This window comes from Sebastes fasciatus, chromosome 20 (assembly GCF_043250625.1).
Source record: "Sebastes fasciatus isolate fSebFas1 chromosome 20, fSebFas1.pri, whole genome shotgun sequence".
Classification (NCBI taxonomy): Eukaryota; Metazoa; Chordata; class Actinopteri; order Perciformes; family Sebastidae; genus Sebastes; species Sebastes fasciatus.
The window spans coordinates 2,457,363-2,476,556 of record NC_133814.1 but is presented as its reverse complement, the minus strand read 5'-3'; the positions used below and the strand labels follow the sequence as shown (position 1 = coordinate 2,476,556).

At 39.7% G+C, this 19,194-nt stretch overlaps 1 protein-coding gene across 3 annotated transcripts in view; it reads left to right on the top strand.

Annotated features, from left to right (window-relative positions):
* Positions 1 to 722: 722 nt before the first annotated feature.
* Positions 723 to 19,194, top strand: part of LOC141758428 (V-type proton ATPase 116 kDa subunit a 1-like) — a 112,136-nt gene continuing 93,664 nt past the window's right edge. For all 3 annotated transcript variants that reach the window (XR_012591875.1, XM_074619847.1, XM_074619846.1), the window contains exons 1-14: positions 723 to 850; positions 4,612 to 4,771; positions 5,053 to 5,131; positions 7,725 to 7,822; positions 10,512 to 10,640; positions 10,746 to 10,828; positions 11,318 to 11,444; positions 11,623 to 11,705; positions 11,974 to 12,067; positions 15,673 to 15,885; positions 17,325 to 17,475; positions 17,583 to 17,722; positions 17,817 to 17,980; positions 18,913 to 19,003. Coding sequence is in view for 2 of the 3 variants with exons in the window: in XM_074619847.1 (XP_074475948.1) it covers positions 4,655 to 4,771; positions 5,053 to 5,131; positions 7,725 to 7,822; positions 10,512 to 10,640; positions 10,746 to 10,828; positions 11,318 to 11,444; positions 11,623 to 11,705; positions 11,974 to 12,067; positions 15,673 to 15,885; positions 17,325 to 17,475; positions 17,583 to 17,722; positions 17,817 to 17,980; positions 18,913 to 19,003 (1,569 nt within the window). In the remaining variant the exon portion in view is untranslated. The remainder of the gene's footprint in view (positions 851 to 4,611; positions 4,772 to 5,052; positions 5,132 to 7,724; positions 7,823 to 10,511; positions 10,641 to 10,745; positions 10,829 to 11,317; positions 11,445 to 11,622; positions 11,706 to 11,973; positions 12,068 to 15,672; positions 15,886 to 17,324; positions 17,476 to 17,582; positions 17,723 to 17,816; positions 17,981 to 18,912; positions 19,004 to 19,194) is intronic.

Sequence of the window (19,194 nt, the reverse complement as noted above, 5' to 3'; positions counted from 1 at the left end):
GTACGGTCTAGACCTGCTCCATGTGTAAAGCGTCTTGAGATAACGTCTGTTATGATTTGACGCTATATAAAAATAAATTGCATTGAATAATTCATATTTCTTATTCTGAAGGCCTCTAATAGCCTACAGTGTGTGTTTGTGTGATTACTTGGATCTATAAAATAATAAGTGTCTTTTTTATCCTTCAAGTCAATTCAATTTTATTTACATAGCCCAATATGACAAATCACAGATTTGCCTCAAGGGGCTTTACAATCTGTACAGCATATGACACCCTCTGCCCTTATAGACCTTCAGTTCGGATCAGGAAAAACTCTCCAAAACACCTTTAACAGAGAAAAAAATGGAAGAAACTGCAGAAAGAGCAACAGAGGAGGATCCCTCTGATCCCTCTGATTCCTCTTCCACCGGGGTGTGTGCAATATGTTTTTTAATAATTTCATTCATCCTTTAGATGTATAAATGTGTTCAGTGTTGGTCATTGCTAGTAATGGATCATTCATGTAAAATTGACGGATTTTAAAAATTAGCTTCCGTGTGGGATTTTCAAAATATAACGATAATGATTCTATTATCATGATTTTGAGCGACAGAAGGCACCACGGTGGGTGATTAATAAAATGATTATTTGAAAATGCATTGTTGTCATTGTCGTGTTTGGAGTCAATTTTAAAAAAGTACGTCTGTCAATTAAATACACTGCTTTTATTTTGAAATGGTCTATTTGCGGGTGTATTTCCGACTGCCTGCAGCAGCTTGACGCAGCGTCTGGAGCGTCTGGACCGCAGCATCCCGCAGCATCCCGCACTGATACAGGAGAGATAGAGCCGAGCAATTACACGATACACAGGTGAGGAAATAGATATTATTGAAAATCTTTCATGTCAGATTAAGTGATGTGATTGTTTCAGACTGAGTGTCAGAATTATGAACCATAGTTCTATCAATCATAATAATATTGTGACGTGAGGAGGATGATAATGTGTCAACGATACTGCTTCTGTCGAAGGCGCTTCTTCATGGTCACAAATTATATATTTGTACGTAATTAAATGTATGTTTCTTTCATGAACCGCGTTGTGAAATATGACTACATTGTCCTCTATAACGTTATACTGCAGCCTGTTAACCAGCTCACCTCCATCATATTCTAGTGTTGGGCCTTTAAGATGGGTGCTCCATGTCGGTGTAGAAGGGGGGAAAAGCATAAATACAATAGTATTTGTTGTTATATGTCATGAATAGAGTGTTATTAGTAGAAGCGGACACAGTGAGTGTGTGAGAGGAGGTGACAGATGCTCACACAGAGCTGGAGGCCTCCTCCTCCTCCAGCAGCAGCATCATGGCGTCCTTGAGCAGTGAAGGGCAGAGCTGCAGATGCAGACAGAGAGAGAGGATGCTGCGACACCAGCGATGCTCCGCTCGGCTCGGCTCTGCTGTGCTTGGGTTCATAGCAGACTCGATTTTATAAAGCACGACTGTTTTTATAATTTTATCAATGACTTGGAATATATCATCCTGATATTCAGACTACGTCATCGCGTTGTGTATGAGCTGTTATTATAAAGCCTCGTTCATCCTCGGTCAATAAGCGCCATTCACTTCCGTATTATACATCAGACTGCTGTATATATATATACACATATATATATTATATATTATATATATATATATTTAGTAGGCCTACTGCTCCATGCTGTATCTTAGTTGGTGGAAATGTGTAAGCTAGGCCCATTGTTCTATTATTATATATACTTATTATTTTTCTGATCAATCCTAACATTTGACCAGCTGGAACCAGAGAATGTTTGACATGACAACAACAACACCAACAAAACACTTAAAGGTCCCATATCATGCTCATTTTCAGGTTCTTATTTGTATTTTGTGTTTCTACTAGAACATGTTTACATACTTTAATGTTTAAAAAACTTTTATTCTCCTCATGCTGTCTGCTTGACACTCAGTTTTAGTGCATTTCAATGGAATGGCAACATAATTGTGTTGCTAGGCAACAGCTTGGGTCCATGTGTACTTACTGTCAGCTGATGACATTAACATACACTGCAACCAGGAATAAACTGGGACACATTTAGAATGTTTGCATTTAAATCTGTGTAAAGGGTCTAAATATTGTATATTTATATATATCACAAATGGGCAGACATCCTGACAGCTTGTTTCAATAGCAGAGCTTCTGAATTAGAGCTGTGTTATGTTTCCCTGTGGATTGAACGTTTCAATACTTTCACAGTATTTATATAAGACTTAAGCCTGCTTTATAATAAGAAAACATGAAAATCTCACTTTTTTATGATATGGGACCTTTAAATGATAAACATATTACAGTTTTTCCTCAATCACTTTGTCTCATTTTCGGAAACAGTCTCAACATTTCTCTAAACCGTCAGTGCAATTCTCACAACTGTTTGATGGGACATCACAACTCTATTGCATGTCTGCTAGAAAGTTAGTAACTCATCCAGAACCCTTCATTCATGCTTTTAAACCAGTTATTGTGTCAGTAAGTCGGTCAATGCCACCAAAATGAAAAGTTGTTTAGTCATAGTGTGAGTCAAACTGGTTAAAATGTTTAGATGTTTATTCATCATGCACACAGTCAACCCTGGAAATGTTTCTTATACTATATACGAATCTCTGTTTTATTCTGCTTTTTTTTTTATTGACACTGACTACTTACTGTACTATACTAGAATGTCAGTTTTGTCTAGTTCAGGGGTCAGCAACCTTTACTATCAAAAGAGCCATTTTAGGCAAAAAAATAAAATAAAAAATCTGTCTCGAGCTGCAAAACATTTGAGCATTGTGATGAAGGTAACACAGTTTATAGTCTAAGTATATAGTATATAAGTCTAATGCAGTGAGGGTCAAAGAGACAATGTACTACGGAGTATTAGGGCCACATTGAGGGGAAAAACCCCTGAGATTTCCAGAATAAAGTCATAATATTATGAGGAAAAAGTTATAATATAACAAGAATAAAGTCATAACTTTACGAGAAAAAAGTAGTAAAATTACGAGAATAAAGTCATAACGTTACGAGAAAAAAAATAGTAATATTACGGGAATAAAGTCATAACTTTATGATAAAAAAGTCATAATATAACGTGAATAAAATCATAACTTTACTAGAAAAAAGTAGTTGCACGAGAATAAAGTCATAACTTTATGATAAAAAAGTCATAATATAACGTGAATAAAATCATAACTTTACTAGAAAAAAAGTAGTTGCACGAGAATAAAGTCATAACTTTATGATAAAAAAAGTCATAATATAACGTGAATAAAATCATAACTTTACTAGAAAAAAAGTAGTTGCACGAGAATAAAGTCATAACTTTACGAGAAAAAAGTTGTAATATTACGAGAATAAAGTCATAACTTTAAGAGAAAAAAAGTTGAAATATAACTTGAATAAAGTCATAAATTTACGAGAAAAAATTAAATAACACGTAAAATTTGTTTACTGGGAAAAGTCAATACTGTAGTAGCTACACAGAAAAAAAGATATGCACATTTGTTTGTATACAGCAAATTTATTTGTGTAGCAACGTGTTGCATGTACTGTAAACAGGAAATTCACTTTTGATCTTTCATGTAAAGTCATGTACAGTGAACAGAATAATTCCCACAAAATGACATCCCTGCAACAATGAAAAAACTAGCTCACTAGTAGCTCAGTTAAAAAAACAACAAATTGTACCTCCTCGTCATAGATATTTATGGAATATAATGTACATGCATGTCTGACAGATTTTGATAACTGAATGGATCATTTTGCGCGTGATGGCTTAAACAATGAGAGGACGATAGTTTCACTGAGAATCAACTCGTCGGTTTTGTTTAGCAAGACATGTGTGAGTGGTTATTGTACTGCCACTTTTAAGCAAACGTGCCAAAACACGTGCAATTTGCTTGAATGAATGAGAAATTATAATCTGTTGTGAGCAACAAACTAGTTGTTCAGAGATTTGAATTTACTGTTTTGAAAAAGTGAATGAGAAAAACTGTAAAATATTGTTTTGACTCAGGGCAGCTCTGTAGGACAGGGTCTTAAGATCAGGTAAATACAGGAGCTGCTTTGACACCTCTATCAGGTAACTGCCACACAGTAAAAAAAAAAAAAAGGGTTCTTTGGGGCACATGAGGTTCTGGTTCACCGGAGCAGTTGTTTATGACTGACAAACACTGTTTTCTGACATTTTGTAATCGATAATCAAGAAAATAATCAGGAGATTAATCGATTATGAAAACAATGGCCACTTTATCCTGTTGGTAAGCTTGCCTTTGTAACTATACAACACAAAGTAGTACAGTAAAGTGTAGTATAATAGTGTGGTACTAACTGTATACAGAATGTTGTCCTGCTCACCCTCACTGCTCTGTTGTGTCGTACTGTACTGTAGTACACTATGGTACAGCATAGTATGTGTTGTGACAGTACAGTTCAGCATTTTGTTTTAATTCTTATTAAATAATTCCAGCAGTTCTTTTAGGAAAAAACAGGTTTTGTATGTGTCATTTGATTTGACCTTTTCACCGATTTCTTTATATCTGAGGCTAATAGTTGTACGTGTCTTCCTGTCATAGGTGCAGTGATTCTTTATTCTAGCTGTGGTGGAGTGTGCTCATCATGGGGGAACTGTTCAGGAGCGAGGAGATGACCCTGGCCCAGCTCTTTCTCCAGTCAGAGGCAGCCTACTGCTGCGTCAGTGAGCTGGGAGAACTGGGCATGGTCCAGTTTAGAGACGTGAGTATGAATGTTCTCTTCGCTATGCAGTGTCTCAGTGGTAGAGAAATAATCTCAATCATCAAATTAAAGCCAGTGAAAAACGTGCGAGGACGTGGTGTTGCTCGTTTGCTGTCTTTCACATGACATCACACATGTATTGCTGATAAATAAGAAATTCCTACATGGAAGTTTTCAGGTCATTATTTCAGTCATTATTAGTCACTTTGAGTTTTAGCTAAATATCCATAATTATTGTGTCAAAATAATTTTGCCCTCTTTTTTTGTTTTCCCGCCCTCAGCTGAATCCAGACGTAAACGTGTTCCAGCGCAAGTTTGTGAATGAAGTGAGGAGATGTGAGGAGATGGACAGGAAACTGAGTAAGTAAAAAGAGAAATTAAAGGAATACTTCACCCACAAAATGACCATTTGTATATCAATTACTCGCCTTAATTACCTTGAATTTTTTTTCAAGCATGCCTCCACGATGAACAGAGAATCTGAAAATGGAGTAAAATGGGATCCAACTAGGGTGAATTTCTTAAACGATAACCAACCGTCGTTAACCAATTATTAACCGTTAACCGCCAAGATTTGTGCCTCGTACCGGCTGCAGGAGCACAACAGACATTGGCCGACGGGAGTCTCCAGTTCCCCGTCCGGGAGTGTTAACTTAGCAGCTACGATGCTGCGTGTAGTGTCGCGGACCGAGTAAAAGTCTCCACCGCACATTTAGTTTAGTTTAGCAGGTTGTCAGCTGTGTGTCTGCCCGACATAACTTTAGCGAGTGTCAAACAGTGTGTGTATTTGTGCTACGTTAGCAGCTCTAGCATTGCCAGAGGCTTCGTGCTCGCCGCCGCACACGTAGTCTACGTAACTTTAGTGAGTTTCCAACAGACCGTGTGTGTGTGTTGGCGGTGTGTGAGGTTGTTGGTGGCGTTCTAGTTGTGATCGTAGGTGTAGCAGTGTGTGTACAGTTTATTTGTCGGTGAATAAATGCTACGAAACTACAACTTCGCGAGCCAGAGACCGGAGCCGACTTTCTGTATCCTGCAACTCCGGCTCCGCCTCTTAAGGTGGGCTGTTAAGGTGGACCAGCTTTTCTCCTTAAATTGACGAGCCGCTCCTCTGAGCCGCTCAGCTTTTGAGTTAATTATTAACATTTCTTTTAACCGTTTTAACCGATAGTGTTAATCGGTTAAAATGCTTAATGTCAGTTAACGGTGAAAAACGGTTAATTATGGACATCCCTAGATCCAACGGCAAAACTATATAGTAATGCAGGTGCACTACTCATCCAGACTCACAGTGCGCCTTCGTAAGCACGAGACAGCAGTGGAGGAAGTGTTTTAAATAGTACAATTTTGCATGTGTTTGGGAAGTAGTGAAGATACAACCGGACATACGAGTCATGGATTATACTAGGGGTGGGGGGGGAAAAAACGATTCACCTATGTATCGCAATTTTTTTTTACGATTTTGAGATTAATGTTTTAATGCCAGAATTGATATATTTGCTTCATTTGAGTCTATGTGGAGGTAGAAGGAAGTTAGCACTTTAATTGTTGTAGTCTGAGTAACGTGACGTCATATCCGTTCAAAACAAACCGCAGCGAGGCCGAAACGACAATGTATAAAACGTTGGAGGGTCAGCCTGGAAACACTACACATCCAGTAAAGGATGGAAACACTTTGGGTTTCACACATTGCAGGAAAAGCAGAGCTAGACATCACGGCTAAAGCTGCATGCTAACTCTGCCACGGACAGGAAACGTTATCGTATCGTAATGTGGCGGTGGAGGCGACCGTCGCTCTCATCTCCGTGGTCAAATGGGCCGACACTACAACTGTAGATCACCCAGATACTGACATTTATGTTCTCTGCATTCAAACGGCCCCGATGGAGCTGACCATGGATGGATAAAGAGAACGGAGCTGACGGGAGAGCTAGAGACCACCTTGGAGAAGTTAGAGGAAGTAGACACGTGGGACTGCGTCCGCTTTTCAAAATAAGGTGTTACCAAAAGGAACTGTATATACAAAATAGATATATGGAAATAAGATTAATTGGATTATATTCAGCAGAAGTATAAAACATTACATGTCCCTTATAAATTAAAAAGAAAATATCACTTTTTTTGAGGGAAATTATATAATATTTATTATAAATAATGCCTGACAGTGACTGATATATTTGACTTCAGGACATCTCTGACTACATACATGCTGAAAATCAAACATATTTACTGGATTCATTTAGATATTTTCCTAAGTAAAAGTCCCTAGAAGTGTATGATTCAACTTTTTGTTAAAAAAGTTAACAAAAATTGCAATAAATCGTAATATCGAATCACAATACTTATAGAAATCGCAATACTTAAAAATTGCAATACAAATTGAATCGGCAACCAAGTATCGTGATAGTATCACATCAGAAGATAGGTGGATCGTCCCGGCCCTAGATTATACTGCACGAGTTGTTTGAGAATTTGTAAACAGATATTTTGATAAAGTTTTGCTGTTGTTAAACCTGGACCCCATGTACTTCAATTCATCTAAGATTTACTCCGTTTTCAGATCCTCCGTTTACCGTGGAGTCATGCCAGACAAATAAAGTTTTCTTCAAGAATTTTTTTGTGGGTGAATTATTCCTTTAACCCTCTGGCCCGGCCAAAGGCAAAGTGTAGTCCCTGCCTATGATTCAGCCCTGTTTCAGTTTCTGATCCTTTACTGCTGCTGTCAGATTAAGATCACATGAATAGGGTTTAGATATTTTTGTTTTTACGTATGTATAGAGTGAGCTTTACCACTCCCAGGGCCATGAAACCTGCAGTAAACCTGTAACACTTTTCAAAATTACAGGAGTTTCAGCGAGAAAATTATAACGTTTTTCTTCATCTGATCTGGAAAAACATACAGAACTTGGTTTTACATGGGTAAGATATTGAACCATGGTTTCTCTCTGCTGAACAGGGTTTGTGGAGAAGGAGATCAAGAAAGCTAGTATCCCAACTGTGGACACGGGAGAAAATCCAGAGGTGCCTTTTCCCAGGGACATGATTGATCTAGAGGTAATCCGACTGCAGCATGTAATCATTATCACTCATCATCAATCATTATTATTTTAATAGATGAATTTGTTACATTCATTTTATCAATGGTCAGAGGAGGGGGACACTGATTACCCAAAGAATTGCATTGTCATAATCCAAAAACACCCCACTCAGCATCGCCTACAGTGTGACAAGACAAGTCACATCCTCCTCTTGGGGCTCTGTGTTCTGAGGTACTGCTTATATGGCCTTTGTCAGGGCTGTAAAAGATAATAGCCAAAGGACACTGAGCTTAGAAGTGCTGCCCATACATAGTTTCCAGAGAAGGATAACATCTGACAAACGTGAATTTAATTCAAAGCTGGATTTTGATGGATTCTGAGTTTTATATACTCCCAGTGCCAGCCCGAGGCATAGGTCCAGTGTGTAGGATTTGGTGGCATCTAGCGGTGAGGTTGCAGATTGCAACCAACTGAAACTTCTCCCGTGTGCCAAGCGTGTAGGAAAACTACGGTGGCACCCTCTACAGCCAGTGTTTGTTTGTCCGTTCTGTGCTAGTGTAGCAACATGGTGGCGCAACATGGCGGACTGCGTGGAGAGGAACCTAATGCAGATCAGGGGTGTAAGAAAATATTGAAAAAATCGAATATCACGATATTATGTGTTGTGATACTGTATTGATTCTCAAAATCTCTGTATCAATTTTTAATTAATAGTTTACATGCAAAGATGAATGTGATAAATGCAAACCCACTGTTCTGATTGCAAAAAAAAGTTAACTTTTTTTGCTCAGATTTTATGCATGTGGTGGTGTGTTCTTTACACTCTGACAGTTTTCTTAAAATTAGATAAAAAAATTGCAGTATACCGCCTTGCTTACTGTATCGCAATATATTGAATCGTAACCCCATCATGATATGTATCGTATCGCCGATTCTTGTACACAGTCCTAATGTAAATATAAACGGCTCATTCAAAACAAACACAACAATTCTAACGCTTCGTCCACACTGGGAACGCCAGGAGCGTGTGGCGGCTGCATTTCCTTCATTATAATGAAGGAAATGGCAATCAGTAATAGTAAATGGTAACATTTACTACTCAGTATATTATACATTTTACACAAGGTGAAAAGGTATTAGCGTGACCTACAATATGCAAGGTTAAAAGTCTTTCATTTTTTTATTAAAGCATGTGTATCAAAAGCATTCATCATATAAGTGGTGTGTAACAATATATACATACTTCGCAAACGTTTACGTCATCACTGACGTTGTTGCTGTCATATTTATTCCTAGATGGAGTGTTAGTGGAGCAGCTACAATGTTAGCATAGCCTGGCAGTGATCGATCCAAACTCCATTCAGAAAACAAGCATTTTAAAAGTTGTTTGCTTGTCGTCTTGCGGACAGACCCTACAAAGCATGAATTCAGACTTTTTACTAATCAGCATCATTATGTAGTTATTTTGGCTTCACCTTTGATCCGTTTACAACAACGTCGCTGACGTATTTATGCCTAGATGACGTTATGTTGAGTGATGATGGTGTAGCTACAATGTTAGTATAGCCTGGCATTGATCAATCCGAACTCCGTTCAGAAAACAAGCATTTTAAAAGTTGTTTGCTTGTCGTCTTGCGGACAGACCCTACAAAGCATGAATTCAGACTTTTTACTAATCAGCATCATTATGTAGTTATTTTGGCTTCACCTTTGATCCGTTTACAACAACGTCGCTGACGTATTTATGCCTAGATGACGTTATGTTGAGTGATGATGGTGTAGCTACAATGTTAGTATAGCCTGGCATTGATCAATCCGAACTCCGTTCAGAAAACAAGCATTTTAAAAGTTGTTTGCTTGTTGTGTTGCGGACAGACTTGACAAAGCATGAATTCGTTTTTTTTTTACAAATCTACATCATAACGTCGTTATTATATATTATTGCAATTAAATCACAGCACAGTCTGTTTATTTTGGGTTCATACCACAGTAGCGACGTGTGGCTTGCTAGATACAGATACAGTATGTAAGTACAGCTCACCGCCAGGTGACGTTATGAACCCAGACACAACGACGTTTGGTTTTCTGACATATCTGGGACTTCCACAACATGTACAAAGCAGCAACAGTGGTTATTTCTGGAGGAAAGCGAGGCGCAAATTTTGCTCCGTGCTTCGTGTGAATGTACGGTAACACAATACGAAGCACAACATAATGTAACTTAAATGAACATAAACAATAGCACATGTACAACAACAGCACTATGTAATGATACATTGAACCGCTGACACGCTCCCCAGAAAACATAAACACAGAACTGTTCTCCACCTTTTCATTTTGAAAGAGCAACGGCCAATGAGGAAACTCCAACAGTTAGCCGACCAATCCTGTAACTTCATCAGTCAGTCAGTCAGTCAGTCAGTCAGTCAGTCAGTGACAGACTTTTGCATTTGTAGGGCTGGCCCTCTGCGGTCCAGCCAAAAAACAACAGGTAACACAGCCGCCACGCGCTCCTGACGTTCCCTGTGGTTAGGGTGATTATACACTGAAGAAAACATGATTGTTAATATTATATTCCTTTTCTGCCAATAGAGCCCCCTAAATCCTACACACTGGCCCTTTATTACTATTATTCGAAATATACGTAGCCTATTAAATAGGCCTTATTTTCTGAGCACAGTGTGTTTTGTGTATGTGACTGGCAGGCCACCTTTGAGAAGCTGGAGAACGAACTGAAGGAAATCAACACCAACCAGGAAGCCCTGAAGAAGAATTTCCTGGAGCTGACGGAGCTCAAACACATCCTCCGTCGGACGCAGCAGTTCTTTGATGAGGTTCGCTTATTTCACCCTTTCAGACGTACACACAACCCACCCAGAAGCACGATAGATAATCGATGTAAATGAAGTAACTGAGGTCTTCCCTCATGTCTTTGGTAGATGGAGGATCCCAACCTGCTGGAGGAGTCATCAGCCCTGATGGAGGGCAGTGAGGGGGGCCGCGGGGCCCCGCTCAGACTGGGGTAAAGCACGAGGACCAAATCATATTATCTAACGCACATTCTCCAGTTGTCTTGGCAAATATTGAAATAGTCATTTGAATTGCACAGGACACATTGCACATGTTTTGGTGATCACTAAGATGTCCTCAACTAAAGACATTTGTAGTCAAAACATTTCTTTTGACTAATTAGTTTGTGATTTATTTGAAAAATCTGTCAAATTTTCCCCAGATTGTTTCGTCCCTCAGTAGTCATATTATCAGATAACCGTGTTTTACATCAGAATAATTTTAAATCATTTGCTAGTAATGAAAAATAACCAATAGTAGTAGTAGTAGTAGTATTTTTTTCAGTCACAATACAATAAGTCTAAACAGTATATACAATATACAATTTAGTATACAGTATGCCTGAAAAGGCACAGGCTATCAATCAAAAGGCTGACTGTGTGCACACTATGGTCTTTTTGTGTTATCTACTCTGATCGCTTGTTCGTTCGGTGTGTTGCAGGTTTGTGGCAGGAGTGATCAGCAGGGAGAGGATTCCAACCTTTGAGAGGATGCTGTGGAGAGTGTGTCGCGGTAACGTCTTCTTAAGGAAGGCAGAGATTGAGGACCCTCTGGAGGACCCCGCCACGGTCAGCACACACAATCATAGAGACTAGTACAGAGACCTATTAAGAAGTATACAAAAATGAGTCATACCCATTCATAACGTATGATAATTGATATGCTCACATGTTAGAAACTTATACATCTGTGAGTTGTCTAAGTGAGTGCAGGTTATCTGAACACTTCTTCTTCTCTTTTCAACAGGGAGACCAGGTCCACAAATCAGTGTTCATTATCTTCTTCCAAGGTGACCAGCTGAAGAACAGGGTGAAGAAGATCTGTGAGGGGTGAGTGTTACAGAGCTAGATGCCTTAAAATAAGCTGAACATTACATTCAGCTCTAAATGCAAAATTTCTTATCCCACAAAAATACAGATGTCACAGTTTATGGACAGAAGGTTTAGGCATGTCCCTACTGTCACATATCACAAGATATGAGTCCTAGAGGTTTACATTTTAAGACCTTCAATGGTTAACATGTAAACACAGTAAACATGGAGAAAGTACAGTACGGCATGTGCTAGATGCTGTGAATTGATGGGTGTATTGTTCCAGGTTCCGGGCCTCACTCTACCCGTGTCCAGAGACTCCACAGGAGAGGAAGGAGATGCTGGCTGGAGTCAACAGTCGCATCGACGACCTCCAGATGGTATGTGTGTCACTATGATGGCTCTTTACCTCCCGTCACTATTGCATTACACACACACATTAAATAAACCAAAAGAAGGTTAATAAAAATGAAAATCGAGTAAAGTGAGAGTTCCAATAGAGGTGGTTGACCTTGGAGTGAAGCCTGCTTATTGTTACCATTAGCAATGCAGTTTTTTTTTTTAATTGAATAATTCTTTCAAAGGGTCTTTGTACTCTTTGTTCCACGGCTGCTCACTAAACAACAAGACATTAATCAGAATCTTTGCACAACAGGATATCTGTGTTCAGTTTTACTCGAGAAAAATGTATTTCTAATCAAATAACAAAAGCCCTCAGAGTGTAGACGGGTGTGTTCTCGTGCATTAAGTTCTTATCTGTGAAAGAGCTTTTGTCCTGTCTCATAGCGTTGTGGTTCCCTGAAGTTTGCCCTTATTAAGCCTGGAAAAAAGGCCTGGTTCTGCTTGAGAGGTCTGCTCAAGTCTCAGCCTGCCAACCAAATACAATGTATCACACCCCGCTACAATAGAGCATTTTACTCAGGTTTACATAGAAAATCTGATTCTGTGCATAAACGTGACTTGAGTCTGGGAGCCAGTACAGTAAAATCAATCTACTATATGTCAACATGTTTACATCACAAACACTTCACATTCCAGATGTTTAGTTCACATTATGTTCATATCACAAAACCCTGACAACAAGCAACAACAAGTGTCTTAACCCTCTGAGACCTTGAGTCTTTCAGAGTCTGTAGCAGGTTCAGTCAAAGCTAGAGTGAAGATGCAGATATCAAATGAAACTAGAAAACCTGAGGAATCCATCGGTACCAACCAGGTCATGGTAGCTTGCCAGGATGGAGGCTAAATAATGCTCCAAAGTTGGGCTAAATTTTGGTGAGGAAAAACTGTTTCAAATATTTTTATTAAGAAGCATGTGCATATCAGTGATACAAACTTTGTGGGGTGTTTATCATGCCTCGTTTTTTATACATATCAACAAAAACAGACAAAACTAGGAACTAATGGCAAACAAAATGGAGACAAGCAAATACAAAAAAACATACGTAATGATAGGAAAACAAAACAAAACAGAAAAAAAAACACAGACAACACCCTAAGGCAAACAAATCAGGGAGACATTGGCGACATACAGTATATACATAAACAGGTGTAACCCACCCCCCCTCCGAACCCTCCCATCCCTGAGCAGTGCTACCTCGGGTACTAAAGACTATGTGTCTATTGCGTCTTAATTGTCTGTCCCTCCTATAAAGGAGATCATCGGTCTCCAAATCCTTTCAAATACCTCCAGTCTGTCTTTAAGGGTGTATCGGATCCTTTCTAGGTGGAGGGTATCAGTCAGTGTTGTTATCCAGGATTTAAATGTTGGCACCTCTGTCCCTTTCCAGAACAAGAGAATCAGTTTCTTTGCACAAAGGAGACCATAGGACAGGAGATGATATTGTGTGTTCTGTAGGATTTTAGAGCTTTCGGAAGCTCCTAGTATAACCAAAAGTGGATCAGGTTTTAATTGGACTTTAAAAATCTTAGAAAAGAATGAAAATATTGCAACCCAAAAGTCCTGTATTTTAGGGCATAGCTATGAAGTAAATCTGCATCTGCTTGGGCACATTTCTCACATCTTGGTGACATTTCTGGAAAGATTTTATGTAGCTTTACTTTAAAGTAATGTAGCCTGTGCAGAATCTTAAACTGTATCAGACAGTGTCTGGCATTCAAAGAACAGATGTGAACATACTTCAAAATCTTGTCCCAAATGTTCTCCGTTATTTCTATCCCGAGGTCTTTTTCCCAGCCCTTTTTTATAGAGCTCACATCTACTTGTTGAAGGTCTTGCAATGTATTGTATACAAATGAAACTGGATGTTTATCTACTATACAGTCTCTCAGACACTGGTCTAGTTTATCAGGTGTTGCACCCTCAAAATTGTGAAGATGAGTTTTCACAAAGTGTCTAATCTGGAGATATCTAAAAAAATCTGTTTTTGACAGCCCATACCTCTCCCGAAGCTGCTGAAAGGAAGCAAACGTACCCCGAATGTACAAGTCCCCAATACTACTCAGTCCTGATTCTTTCCATTGATCAAAGGCTCCATCTAGGGTTGAAGGGGTAAAAGACGGGTTTGCCGATATCGGAAGTGTAAAGGATAGAGCTCTAAGTATAAAATGTTTGGTTATTTGTTTCCAAATTTGAGTAGTGCTATGAATAATCGGATTGTAATTATAACATGCTTTTTTGAGACGAATGGGAGACATTACAATAGCACCAAGTGAGCTGGGTAGACAGTCCTCCCGCTCCATATCCAGCCAGCTGTCGAGAACAATCGTTTCATCCAGCCAATAGGAAACACATCGAATGTTTGCTGCCCAATAATATAGCCTGAAATCTGGTAGAGCCAGTCCCCCATCCCCCTTAGGCTTGCACAGGTGGTCTTTCCTAATTCTATGGGATTTATAATTCCAGATAAATGGTAGAATTATGGAGTCAAGTTTTTAAAAAAAGCTCTTAGTAAGATATATAGGTATGTTTTGAAAGAGGTATAACAGTTGAGGGAGACAGATCATTTTAATTGCATTCACTCTACCTATCAGAGAAATTGGAAGGGTTTTCCGGTGAGGAAAAACTGTCTTGGTCATTTTCAAAGGAGTCCCCTTGACCTCTGACCTCCAGATATGTGAATAAAAATGGGTTCTATGGTTACCCACGAGTCTCCCCTTTACAGACATGTTTGTATTTTCCCAACACACATGCCCACTTTAAGATGATCACATGCAGCTTTTTTCATGCAGTATAAATGTGTTATTGTCTCCTATTCTAAAATGGTGTATTTGAATATTTCTGCATACTGGGGTCCCTAAACAGTCTGGTTATTGGAATTGCATATAGTGCAATTTGAAATTTGACCTCACTGTATAAAATAACCTGTGGTGACCTCTAGGATAATCACAGCCTCATGAACCTCATGGACCTAGAGCATTCAGAGGATGGATGGATCAGACTAGAGACCTAGAGCATTCAGAGGATGGATGGATCAAACTAGAGACCTAGAGCATTCAGAGGATGGATGGATCAGACTAGAGACCTAGAGCATTCAGAGGATGGATGGATCAAACTACAGACCTAGAGCATTCAGAGGATGGATGGCTTTCCTAGCTACATTGACAATAAGGGGGTTTCTGAGCAGTTTACACAACAGAAAGTGCTCGCCATCCAATCGCTGAAAAATGCAATCCTTGCAGAAATCTCCAAACGTCAAAAAGTTTTTGATCCCAAATCACAGCGTAGCTTTTTCTATGATGTTCCCTCAAGATCTTTGTGTCTTAATGTGGTATTTTGGAGGGATTATTGATCATTTTTATCAATTCTCAATTCTACTGTTGAACTGCTATCTCCCCCTAAAGACCCCCTGTACCCCCTAAAAAAAGACAAGGACGGGTTTGTGGGTCTCAAAGGGTTAAAGGCTATTGGACACAACACACAAACAGACAGAACACACCGAAATAACTTTTAATTAAATTTAAAAAAATCCCGTACCATCCAAATATCCAGTGTTGACCAGACAACAATCTACTGCTCCTGTAGGTGCTGAACCAAACGGAGGACCACCGTCAGCGAGTGCTGCAGGCTGCCTCCAAGACCATGCGGGTGTGGTTCATCAAGGTGAGGAAGATGAAGGCCATCTACCACACGCTCAACCTGTGCAACATCGACGTCACCCAGAAGTGTCTGATCGCTGAGGTGTGGTGTCCCGTCTCGGACCTGGACTCCATCCAGTTTGCTCTGCGCAGAGGGACGGTGAGTTTGGTTTGGTGTGTTTCATATTCTTGCTTTTTGTTGTGCAGTGTAGAGGTATCAAATATTTCTCTGCATCTGTAAAGTCATGCGAGCTATCTTATACGTTTTATGCTTTTATACCAGCAATTTGACTTCTACCTGAGTAAAATCTCTCCACCCCCAAGCTCTCTGCTTCCTGTTGTTGTGAGCTACAATATGTTTTACTACGTGCTGCTAAACAGAGCAATATTACAATCCACTAGTATGCTTTTCTTATTCTGTGATGAAACAAAGAAAACATGTATCAGTTATATGGTCAGTAGCAGTTCACATACATACATACATAAATATCAGTATACTGTATAGCCCATAGACTGTACATAAGAAGTGGACGTAGTCACAGTGATGTCACCCATTGGTTTGTGGACCGCCATTTTGAAGCTTTGAGTTTGGCATTTTGGCCGTCGCCATCTTGGTTACGGTGACACAAGAGGGTGGAGCTAACTACGACCAAAATTACATTTTTAGGTGACCAAAAAGGTTATAATTAACTGTCACAAACTGAAAACACACTGTGAAAGGGTTAAAGTTGTAAGAAGAAAACACGGACAACTCCCAGACCGGACAACGCTGTGGTAGCGACCTGTCAATCACAAGGTAGCCCCGCCCTAAAGCATCCCCTGCTTTATGGTCTATTGGACTCTAAATGGGAACATAATTTACTAAATGAACATCATGCTGTATTGAAGAAGACTTGAAACTAGTGATTGAGACCATAAACTCATGTTTACAATGTTGACTGAGGTAATAAATCAAGTGAGAAGTAGGCTCATTTTCTCATAGACTTCTATACAACCAGAGGAGTCGCCCCCTGCTGGCTGTTAGAAAGAATGTAAGTTTAAGGCACTTCAGCATTGGCTTCACTTCTCAGATGCCATATTTGCCCACTGATATAATAACCAGGACATCTCTGCTAGTCTTTCGCTGTGTTAAAGTTGAATCCTCCTCACTTGTTGTGTAAGAAAATATTAATTCTGATGACATCTGTTGTGCATATTTTGCTCTAACAGTTGGAGTGCTTTGGTCACAGACGGAGTTAAGCAGTCCAGCTGGTTCAAACCTAAACTCTACCCAGCCTGTTAGGCTGATGGAATTGAAATGATAGCACACAGCTTGCAGTTCCTCCCCAACTAAACTGTAATATGATTGCACCAATCAAATTACAGTACCGCCATCGTCAGTTGGTACAAATGCGCGTCAGTTGGAGAACAATATTGGGGCGCTGTCCTGCAGACAAATGAGTAAAAGTTAATTACAAGTGCCAAAACAAACACCAAACATATACAGGCTTTAAAACTGACATGAATTTACTATAAGACATGAGGTTGTGTGGAGGCGTCTGCAGGTCATCTGGCTTTACCCTTACAACATGACTGATGAGCGAGGGCTTTATTTGACAGGAGAGGAGCGGCTCGACAGTGCCGTCCATTCTCAACAGGATGCAGACCAAGCAAACTCCACCTACCTTCAATAAGACCAACAAGTTCACGTCGGGCTTCCAGAACATCGTCGACGCCTACGGAATCGGGAACTACCGGGAAATCAATCCAGGTTTTTACAGAAATTCATTTATCTATATTTTAATTCATCCAAAGGTGATCGACTGTGAGTGGTTTTGATTGCGTCGCGGTCTCTTGATGTGTGTCACCTGTTTACAGCTCCCTACACCATCATTACTTTCCCCTTCCTGTTTGCGGTGATGTTTGGCGACATGGGTCACGGCGCGCTTATGACCTGCGCCGCCCTCTACCTGGTCATCCGAGAGAGTCGCCTCGTCGCCCAGAAGAGTGACAACGAGGTACAGTAGGACATAAACAAGTCATTTACAGGTCAACCTCACAATACACATATTAGACACATGTGATATTTATATCGTGTGTGTGTCTCCGTAGATGTTCAACATGGTGTTTGCTGGTCGCTACATCATCCTGCTGATGGGGGTCTTCTCCATGTACACCGGAATCATTTACAACGACTGCTTCTCAAAGTCACTCAACATGTTCGGCTCTGGATGGAGCGTCAGGCCCATGTTCGGCCCAAAAGGAGCCAACTGGTCGTAAGTCAGCCACCAACACCTGCTTGGACTCATACTGTTTGAAGATGACCCACATCCCTAATTCCTTTCACTCATGTTTTCTTCAAGTTGATCTACCACAGATCAATAGATTAAGCTCAGCACCACGCCTATGTTTTGTAAATATTTGCGATAAAAATTGTCAAAAGTTATTTCTGAGAATGAGATGAGAAAGATGGATATCAATCTTGTGTTTGTTTGTTAAGTAAAGGGCTGGAGTCAGGACGTGGTTAGCCTAGCCTAGCATAAAGACTGGAAGCAGGGGGAACAGCTAGCCTGTTTCAGTTCAAAGTGAAGAAATATACATACCAACAACTCTAAAACTCACTAATTATTATTAATTATGTCTGTTTAATCTGTACACAAACAGAAATGTAAAAATGGCAATTTGTGGTTTTGGGGAAGTTACGTGCTGGAACCATTAATTGCCAGACAATTGCACAAAGTGCAGTGACTTCCTGAAGTCTTGTTGTCACAGTGAGTTTGGCCTGGTTTGACACCATCATGCCTGTTCAGAAACATATACTAAAGCCTGTGCTCACTGCTCTGCCCACTGAGAACCGTTGTTCATCAAGACATAATGCACAGTTTTGCACAGTAGGAAACCTCCCTAAGACATAATTAGGAAATTACACACCTGCAAAATAAACTTGCAGATTCAGTATATAGAAAACTGAAATTGCATGATCATTTAGAAACCCTCTTACACCAGTCAGATCCATTCAGGTATACCCACTCTCTGTTCTGTCATCATATATACCATTCACAGACATGATTTTATTTATCTTACTACTATACTCTATATGGTAGATTTGTGTTCTAAAGTGTATCACTTTTCCTTCTAAAACCTGCAGCATGTAAAATAATCTTCTTCATTTCAATACATTCATTCATTTCCTGCTGATCTGTCCTAGGTTCGAGACACTTGATGGAAATGGAGTTCTACAGTTAGACCCAGCTGTTCCTGGTGTGTTCGGTGGGCCTTATCCACTCGGAATTGACCCGGTAAAAATCCTAACACTCACTAGAACAACAAAAATAAGTAGCTGGAAGTTGTTTTCTCTGGTTAGAATCACAGTGAAAACAAAGTGTGTGTATCAAACCCTGATATCTCTTCTTCCTCCATGCCATAGAGCTCCATTGTTGTCCAAACACTATTAAAAACACATCAATGAGCCACACTGGGTGACATGTTC